Source organism: Triticum urartu, chromosome 1 (assembly GCF_003073215.2).
Source record: "Triticum urartu cultivar G1812 chromosome 1, Tu2.1, whole genome shotgun sequence".
NCBI lineage: Eukaryota > Viridiplantae > Streptophyta > Magnoliopsida > Poales > Poaceae > Triticum > Triticum urartu.
Window position 1 is genome coordinate 566,535,393 of NC_053022.1, and position 10,123 is coordinate 566,545,515.

General features: G+C 47.2%; 1 protein-coding gene across 1 annotated transcript; it reads left to right on the plus strand.

The window, feature by feature from the left end:
• The first annotated feature begins 5,412 nt into the window (after positions 1 to 5,412).
• On the plus strand, positions 5,413 to 9,438 carry LOC125531053 (FRIGIDA-like protein 3). Its single transcript, XM_048695467.1, has 4 exons — positions 5,413 to 5,655; positions 6,527 to 7,611; positions 7,800 to 7,969; positions 8,519 to 9,438. The coding sequence occupies exons 2-4, from the start codon at positions 6,549 to 6,551 to the stop codon at positions 9,179 to 9,181; spliced, it is 1,896 nt and encodes a 631-aa protein (XP_048551424.1). The 5' UTR covers positions 5,413 to 5,655; positions 6,527 to 6,548; the 3' UTR covers positions 9,182 to 9,438.
• The last annotated feature ends 685 nt before the right edge of the window (positions 9,439 to 10,123 follow it).

The following is a 10,123-nucleotide window of genomic DNA, read 5'->3' on the forward strand; positions in this document are numbered from 1 at the left end:
TGTCGGAGGCTCCCAAGTGACACCTAGCCAATCTAGGAGACACCACTCTCCAAGAAGTAACAAATGGTGTGTTGATGATGAACTCCTTGCTCTTGTGCTTCAAATGATAGTCTCCCCAACACTCAACTCTCTCTCACAGGATTTGGATTTGGTGGAAAGAAGATTTGAGTGGAAAGCAACTTGGGGAAGGCTAGAGATCAAGATTCATGTGGTAGGAATGGAATATCTTGGCCTCAACACATGAGTAGGTGGTTCTCTCTCAGAACATATGAGTTGGAGTGTAGATGTGTTCTGATGGCTCTCTCCACGAGTGAAGAGGAGGTGGAGGGGTATATATAGCCTCCACACAAAATCCAACCGTTACACACAATTTACCAATCTCGGTGGGACCGAATCAACAAACTCGGTCGGACCGAAATAGTAAACCTAGTGACCGTTAGAGATTTTCGGTGGGACTGACATGCAACCCGGTAGGACCGATATGGTTAGGGTTAGGGCATAACGTAATCTCGGTGAGACCGATTGCACAAACTCGGTGAGACCGATTTGGTAATAAGCTAACCAGAGGGTTCGTCAGGCAAACTCGGTGGGACCGATTACACAAACTCGGTGAGACCGATTTTGGTAATGAGCATACACAGTGAGTTTGCATTGTAACCTCGGTAGTACCGTTTGCACAAGATCGGTGAGACCGATTTTGGCAATGGACATACACAGTGAGATTACAATCCCATCTCGGTGAGACCGAGATCCCTATCGGTAGAACCGATTTGCTAGGGTTTGGCAATGGCTATGACAAGTGAAACTCGGTGGCGCCGGATAGAAATAATCGGTAGGTCCGAGTTTGGCTTAGGTTTAGGTCATATGTGGAAATGGGAAAGTAGCTGAGGATTTTGGAGCATATCATTAAGCACTTGAAGCAAGAGGCTCATTAAGCAACACCTCATCCCTCCTTGATAGTATTGGCTTTTCCTATGGACTCAATGTGATCTTGGATCACTAAAATGTAAAATGAAGAGTCTTGAGCTTTAAGCTTTAGCCAATCCTTTGTCCTTAGCATCTTGGAGAATTTCCCACAACCTTTAGTCCATGCCACTCCATTGTTGAACTTATCTAAAACATACTAGATAGAAACGTTAGTCCAACAAAATATGTTGTCATTAATTACCAAAACCACCTAGGGAGCACTTGTGCTTTCAGATAAAGTAAAGCATTACCGGGCGATTGCATTGCATACAATAAAGCGACAACCATATGGCTCCTGCCAGTTGCCGATAACTCGGTTACAAAACATGATCATCTCATACAATAAAATTTAGCATCATATCTTGACCATATCACATCACAACATGCCCTGCAAAAACAAGTTAGACGTCCTCTACTTTGTTGTTGCAAGTTTTACGTGGCTGCTACGGGCTTAGCAAGAACCGTTCTTACCTACGCATCAAAACCACAATGATAGTTTGTCAAGTTGGTGCTGTTTTAACCTTCGCAAGGACCGGGCGTAGTCACACTCGGTTCAACTAAAGTTGGAGAAACTGACACCCGCCAGCCACCTGTGTGCAAAGCACGTCGGTAGAACCAGTCTCGCGTAAGCGTACGCGTATTGTCGGTCCGGGCCGCTTAATCCAACAATACCGTCGAACCAAAGTATGACATGCTGGTAAGCAGTATGACTTATATCGCCCACAACTCACTTGTGTTCTACTCGTGCATATTACATCAACTCATAAAACCTGGCTCGGATACCACTGTTGGGGAACGTAGTAATTTCAAAATTTTCCTACGCACACGCAAGATCATGGTGATGCATAGCAACGAGAGGGGAGAGTGTTGCCCACGTACCCTCATAGACCGAAAGCAGAAGCGTTATAACAACACGGTTGATGTAGTCGTACGTCTTCACGGCCCGACCGATCAAGCACCGAAACTACGGCACCTCCGAGTTCTAGCACACGTTCAGCTCGATGACGATCCCCGGATTCCGATCCAGCAGAATGTCGGAGAAGAGTTCCGTCAACACGACGGCGTGGTGATGATCTTGATGTTCTACCGTCGCAGGGCTTCGCCTAAGCACCGCTACAATATTGTCGAGGATTATGGTGGAGGGGGCACCGCACACGTCTAAGAGATCAATGATCAATTGTTGTGTCTTTGGGATGCCCCCTGCCCCCGTATATAAAGGAGTGGAGGAGGGAGAGGGCCGGCCCTCTCTATGGCGCGCCCTAGGGGAGTCCTACTCCCACCGGGAGTAGGATTCCCCCTTTCCTAGTAGAACTAGGAGCCCTTCCAAGTAGTAGGAGTAGGAGTGAAGGAAAGGGAAGGGAAAAGGAGAAGGAAGGAAGGGGGCGCCCCCCTCCCTAGTCCAATTCGGACCAGCCCATGGGGAGGGGTGCGGCCACCCTTTGAGGCCTTTCTCTCCTTTCCCGTATGGCCCATTAAGACCCAATACGAATTCCCGTAACTCCTCGGTACTCCCGAAAATACCCGAATAACTCGAAACCTTTTCGATGTTCGAATATAGTCGTCCAATATATCGATCTTTATGTCTTGACCATTTCGAGACTCCTCGTCATGTCCCCGATCTCATCCGGGACTCCGAACTCCTTCGGTACATCAAAACACATAAATTCATAATATAACCGTCATCGAACTTTAAGCGTGCGGACCCTACGGGTTCGAGAACTATGTAGACATGACCGAGACACGTCTCCGGTCAATAACCAATAGCGGAACCTGGATGCTCATATTGGCTCCTACATATTCTACGAAGATCTTTATCGGTCAAACCGCATAACAACATACGTTGTTCCCTTTGTCATCGGTATGTTACTTGTCCGAGATTCGATCGTCGGTATTTCAATACCTAGTTCAATCTCATTACCGGCAAGTCTTTTTACTCGTTCCGTAACACATCATCCCGCAACTAACTCATTAGTTGCAATGCTTGCAAGGCTTATAGTGATGTGCATTACCGAGTGGGCCCAGAGATACCTCTCCGACAATCGGAGTGACAAATTCTAATCTCGAAATACGCCAACCCAACAAGTACCTTCGGAGACACCAGTAGAGCACCTTTATAATCACCCAGTTACGTTGTGACGTTTGGTAGCACACAAAGTGTTCCTCTGGTAAACGGGAGTTGCATAATCTCAGAGTCATAGGAACATGTATAAGTCATGAAGAAAGCAATAGCAACAAACTAAACGATCAAGTGCTATGCTAACGGAATGGGTCAAGTCAATCACATCATTCTCTAATGATGTGACCCCATTAATCAAATGACAACTCATATGTCTATGGCTAGGAAACTTAACCATCTTTGATTCAACGAGCTAGTCAAGTAGAGGCATATTAGTGACATACTGTTTGTCTATGTATTCACACATGTATTATGTTTCCGATTAATACAATTCTAGCATGAATAATAAACATTTATCATGATATAAGGAAATAAATAATAACTTTATTATTGCCTCTAGGGCATATTTCCTTCAACTACTACTATGTTATTTTGCACTATGAAAGTAGTAATTTAGGCTAGTGTCATATGCATGACACTAGTATAAGTTACTCCCCACTATGACCAGCCTAAGTGAGATGTAGTCTTCCTGTTTAGTTAATTTGCAGTGCATGTACCCGGAGGCGAGACCCGTGTGCCCACACGGCACGGCCTGCTTATAAACAGGCCTCCGTGTGTCGTGCCTGGCCGGACTGTTGCCCACCTTTGCCATGAGCTGAATTAGACATGAATTTAGAACCTCAAATGGGAGGCTCACAATCTCATAAAACATGGTCTTTCGTTAGGGGGCCATGTGCGTTTAGGCCAATCTGAAGATCTTCTCCTCGTATCTGTAAACATTAAGACAGACTAGAAGAACGCTCGTGCGTTGCAACAGGATGACATTAATTTTAAGAGTTCAATATTAATATTCTCATACATATCAAGTGACACTGGCGACCTTTTTTACCATCAAATCCTCACACACACACTCTCTCCCTTCCTCTTCCTCACTCTCTCCCCCCTCTCCCTCTCTCTCTCTCTAACACACACACATATCCATCTTATTGGGTACGGGACCATAATCCATCTATTTCACACACACACACACACATACGCTAGTGCATAACAATATGGATTATGTGTATATATTTGCCACCACAACCGAGGGAATTAATTTCATGTAAATCGGCCAGTCACAGCTCCAAGAATACGCGGAGGAGGTGGCCCGGGTCGGCGTCGGCGCCGTTACGGCGCGGGCCACGGGCCCGCTTCCAGGTGCGTCTGCGTGCCGGCCACCCACACAGGGTCCTTCAAGTGCCGCTTCCACCGCACCAACTCCCAGGGCCAGGGAAGCCACCCTTCTTCGCCCCCTTCACCGGCCGCGGCCAACACGGTGCCGTGGCACCCGGCCTCACCGTCCTCGTCCTCCGGCACCGTCGCGATCCAGTGACGCAGCCCAAGCACCGGCCTCGAGAATCAAGAACGCTCGACAACGGAGAGGGAAGGGAAGATCATATACATGTCATAAGAAAGGGAGTTTATTTACTACTCCATCGATGTATTGTTTCCTTTGCTTGGAGATTGATTACTATCCGTGAGTTAAGGTAAGATTAATGTGATTGAGCGATTTTTTCTGAAAATCAAATATTTGTTTTCTAATTAATGTGATTGAGTGATTTAAGGTAAGGTTAATTAATTTAGATTTGATCTTTAGAGATTGTTCGTGATTGATTCTACATTATTAAATAACTTGCGCCAGTATGAAAAGTTCTGATCTGTTCAGATTTCTTTCATTGTGTGAGAGGATGACGCGAAAATAAACTGATGAAGTGCGGGGAGGGGACGAAAAAATCTACGAAAAAACCAACAAAGGTGGGAGGAGGTACAGAAAAACCATGGGAGGTAGGACGAAAAAAACCCTGGAAACGAGACTACCAACTACTCCATTAAGAGTAGAGATCTTTAGAGATTGTTCGTGATTGATTCTACATTACTAAATAACTTGCGCCAGTATGAAAAGTTCTGATCTGTTCAGATTTCTTTCGTTGTGTGAGAGGGTGACGCGAAAATAAACCGATGAAGTGGGGGGAAGGGACGAAAAAAAATCTACAAAAAACCAGCGAAGATGGGAGGAGGTACCAAAAAATCCACGGGAGGTGGGACGAAAAAAAAAACTAGAAGCGAGACTATCAACTGCTACATTAAAAGTAGAGATTAATAAAGTTTTGCGAGTTTGTCTAAAAAAAGAGTAAATATTTGCCCCCTTTCGCTCTATCCTGCAAAATACGAGGACCAGTACCCAAAAGCGGCAGGGGGCCTTCCGCAAAAGTGCCAGCAGCACCGCCTGGCGCCGGATCTGGCCCATCCTTCTCCCATCGAACGGCCCATAAGTCGCTGGCGCAGTAATCCCCACGTCGCACAGGCTACCTTCTCGACCGCAGGCTCGCTAACCCTAAATCTCCGCCTCGTCCGTCGTCGCCACCGCCATCGCCGTTCCGCCGCCGCCGCCGCGCCGTACTCCAGGCGCCCCCGCCCCCGGCCTCTCGCCAGCGTCGCCGTCCCCCGTTCTTCCCCGCCGGGACGTCCCGCCCCTGCCGTCTCCGCCGCGCCCCTCCCCCCCGATCTTGGGCCGTCGGTCTCCTTTGCTTGAGGTATGAGCCAGGTCGTTTCCATCCGGCGATTACCTTGGTTAAATCCCTCCCGTTTGGGAGGAGACCTTCAGAATTTCTCGTCGCACATCATCTAGATCCGCCCCTGAGGATAAGTAGCCAATCCGAATTTGCGAATAGGTCGAGGTCTGAATAGGGTCAACGATCTTGTTTGAATTCAACGGGGTATGTTCTTGTTGGGATTTATTGGGAAGTTCCGGAGTTGTGCGTAGCAGGGAGCCTAGAATTCAATGGGATTTGTTCTTGTTGGTTAGGCCGGGGTAGGGGGTTGGGGGGTGGGGGTGGGTTGTTCATTGCAGGTGTTCTTTCCTACACTGGCAAAATCAGAATTTCTTCAAGAGTGTGAGCATGTCGGGGTGAATCATGGGGATGGGGTTTGCCACATTCGTTTGCTCTGATTATCTTTGGTCCATCACTTTAAATGAAATTTGACCCATGGACACTTTCTTTTATCAACAAGTAGTGGAAAGCGCCTGCGGAGGCCGTGCCTCGAGCGAGGGTTGTCGAGCATGACAAGGATAGTGCTAGCCATCCGAGCACTGCTCGACTTCTCATTAGTCCATCGCTTACGTTATCCCACATGTTCTTTCCAATGGGTTTCCTAGTTGGAGTACATCTCAGATAAGCCAAACATGGTCTTTCTTTTGGTGCCTAGTTGTTCTGAACTTTTCCCCTTTTTTGTACCCTCTTGACCGCACTAGGTTGTGTGTATTACTGACTTCTTTATCTGTCCGTGGTTTCTATTTTGCACTTGTCTCCATATTGCTAATGCATGATTAATACATTTGTCATAAGTTACCACTTATAATACTGCTCGTTTTAGATGTTGGGATCTAATACTGTATCTCCACAGTTTGTCATTGTTTTGGTTGCAAATGGCGACTGAAGCTGCTTCTCACATCTCTGGCGGTTCGGAGTCAACAACGGTGGCGTTGCTAGAACAACTTACTGAAGTATTTGGCAAGCTGAAGTCCCACACAGAAGCATCCCTACAATTGCAAAGTGGCATTCAGTGGGAAGATATCAAAGTACATTTCCTGAACCTTGAGAAGTCATACAGAAGCAAGTGCGATGAACTGGAAGACAAGCAGAAGGCATTAGAAGAACAGAAAGCCGGAGGTCGTAGGCTGATTGCTGAGAAAGAAGCTGATCTTTCTGCAAAAGAGCGTGCTTCTGTGAACAAACTTCAGGAGCTGAAGGATGCTGCCGTCTCTACCCTAGCAGAGGTGCGCAAAAAATATAATGTCGAGCTTTCTGAGATACTTGATGCCAATGGAAGCAAAGACAAAAAGGTAAAAACCCCAACCGACGACACCAATACATCGCTCCCTTCAGACGAGCATAACTCTGCTAAAGGGTCGGGCAAGCCATCTGAACCTTCACCAGTTGAGGTTAAGCCGCGCCCTGCACTGAAGGAACTCTGTGAGCAGATGGACGCTAAAGGCCTTCTGAAATATATTTCAGAAAATTCAAAAAAACTTGCTGGCTTTCGTGATGAACTTTGTGTTGCACTAAAATGTGCAACTGACCCTGCGCGCTTCGTACTTGATTCCTTGGAGGGTTTTTTCCCAGACCAACTGCCTGGGGATAAAAATTACTCCGCTCAGGGGCAGCGCAGAAGCTGTATTGTTTTGATGGAGGCTCTAGCACATTCACTAGGAATGAAGGAGCCAGGTGGCAAACACCCTTGGAGCTCTGAAATTATGGAGCAAGCCAAGGCAATTGCCAAAGAGTGGAAGAGTAAGATAGCTGAGGTTGACCTTGATGCTTCTGATGGCTACTCATTGGAAGCACATGCATTCCTGCAGCTTCTTACAACTTTTAATGTTGATTTGGTGCTTGACGAAGATGAACTATACAAGATTGTAGTTGCCATTTCTCGTCGCAGGCAGACTGCTGAGCTATGTCGCTCTCTTGGTTTGACTGAGAGAATACCAGGTTGGTATCCACTCAGAATGCCGCAAGGCATTATCATCCCTTAATTTACCAGGCTGGTGCCGGTCATGATTTACTGCTAGGCCCCACAACCATCTATGGAATAAATAGCTTACTACTATGTGAATACCATAGACGTTATGTATAAATGCGGTATTCTATGGTCCTAGTGCTGATCATTTGTTCTGCAGGTGTTATTGAGGAGTTGATTAAGAAACACAGGCAAATTGATGCAGTTCAATTCATACAAGCCTTTGGGCTGTCAGAGGCTTTTCCTCCTGCTCCTCTCTTGAAGGCATATGTAGATGAGATAAAAGGCTCACTTAACAATAAGGGGGATGCTGGTGCAACTCCTTCAGTGGTCTGTTCTTTCTACTTACTTTTTGACACGTTGATGATTTTCCAACACATGTTAGTTATTAGTAGCGCAGGATTTATCAACTCCACACTTCTTGCTTTGGGAATTCACTGTTAAAATACTCTTCTTTATTTTCTTGCTATAAGGATTGTTCATGTTGATGTATCAGGATGTATTTGGTATGCATGAGTTATCAGTAATCTAAGTCACATTTAAATTGAGAAGTCATAATTGAGAAATCTGCTGTTGTATTTAGCCCCCAAAAAACTTTCGCCGAGGCAAGTGGGAAATTACTTTATAATCTGCTAAATGGTGCTGCTGTCTGTGAATGATACAACACTGGATTATTAGGTTGTAGCACCCAACTGCCTCGTGTCATTCCCTTGTTTCAGAATCCAGAGTAGTTAATGTACATGGTGGATATTTTCTGTTGATTTCTGTGCTTAAATAGTTCCATGTTTAGTTTTCCTGTCATTTTATCCAGTTTCCATTTATATTGAGAATTTTGAGCTAATTGTGTTGTGATTTGGTAAAAAAAAAACACATGTGCAGGATGACTTGAAGAACCGCGAGCTAGTTGCATTGAGGGCCATAATCAAGTGCATCGAGGAGTACAAGCTCCAGAAGGAGTGTCCACTTGGACCTCTCCAGAAACGCATCAACGAGCTGAAACCAAAGGGCGCGAAAAGGCCATCAGGTTCTGCTAATCGCAACTACGCGAAGAAGCAGCGGGTCTCTGGCAGTGGCACTTCAGCTCCTCGGAGGCCCACTGGTGCAGTAGCTCCCCGCAGGCCCGCAGCTCCAGTCGGCACATGGCAGCAGCGCGCCCCTCCGCCGGTGGCCGCCTACCCCGACAGGTACGGGGTAGCCGCCGACCGGTACCACTACGCGCCGCCTCCTGCCGCAGCGTATGACGCGGCCACCTATGCCGCCTACGGCGGCGGTGGCGAGCAGTACAGGGCCGCCGCCCCAAAGCCATACCAGTACAACCCAGGATCAGCAGCCGCAGCAGCCGCCGCCGCGTCGTACAACAACATACCCCAGTATAAGGTCGTGTACGGCGGCCCCGGCGCCCAGCCGTCCACGGCGGCAGCCGGCTACGCGCCCTACGGCGGAGGCTCGGTGGGGCAGCAGCAGCCCCAGCCTGCCGCTTCGTCTGGAGGCTACCTGAGCTATGCCGCCGGGTTCGGCTACCGCCCTTCACAGCAGCAGTAGAGGATGTAAGGTGAAACTACCCTGTTAGGCCTTTGCTCTTGTATGCAATGTGTACTTTGCTCCCTGGAACCACCCTCCGGACCGTAGAGGAGTGGTGGAGTTGTTTACCATCCATCCATCCCCTAGTGCATCTTGTAGGTGCTGTAACTTGCTTTTTTTCCCCCAAATCTTGTCGATGTAAGAAGTCATAAAGAGATTTGTGGTGCTACTTGCATCTTACTTAACTGCTGCCAGTAGCCTCTGTGTTTCTGTCTGCATTAGCTGTTGCCGTGGTTGCTTGCTTGGACCTGTGCACATGTGTTGGTTTGCGTTTCATTAAGTATTGGTGCTGCAATCATTGAATAGTTTGTGTGTGTTTGATGTGCAAACTGTAAACCTTTTTGGATGAGAGCGTGGACAAGAAGAACAGATGGAGGCTCAAACAGAGGAAGTTGAAAAGCTGATCGGATATGTGCTGTCTTCCTAGTAACAGGGCTGGATTCCTGAATCCTGTGCTGAGACCGACCGTGCTAGTTTCTCGATCAAACGGCTCGCCCCTCGTCGCCGGCGTGCGTGCGACCATTTCATTTTTCACCCCCAATGAGAAGTGAGAATCATCCCTCTTCTTGTTTAACCTGGATTTTTCACCCCCAATGAGAAGTGAGAATCATCCCTCTTCTTGTTTAACCCGGAGCCGCCCCCACACTCCTTGCCTGGAGCACGTAGCCGATGTGGTCTCGGCCGAATCAGAAGTGTTGCGTCAAGGTCTAATGCTCATTCAGAGCCTTGGGTGTGCCAACGTAATTGTCCAAACTGATAATGTAACCGTGGTAGAGGCGTTGAATTTGAACGAGGGTTACTCAATGATTGCAGCACCAATACTTAATGAATGTCGAAGTCTACTTTCAAATTTCGGAAAGGTACTTATTGAACATTGTAACAGGTAGTCAAACATGGTTGCTC

Bases quoted from the DNA above. Each gene is read 5' to 3' on its own strand.
- LOC125531053 (XM_048695467.1), top strand. From the start codon at position 6,549: ATGGCGACTGAAGCTGCTTCTCACATCTCTGGCGGTTCGGAGTCAACA. The intron at 7,612-7,799 runs GTTGGTATCCAC...TTTGTTCTGCAG, and splicing joins TTTGACTGAGAGAATACCAG to GTGTTATTGAGGAGTTGATT. The intron at 7,970-8,518 runs GTCTGTTCTTTC...ACACATGTGCAG, and splicing joins CTGGTGCAACTCCTTCAGTG to GATGACTTGAAGAACCGCGA.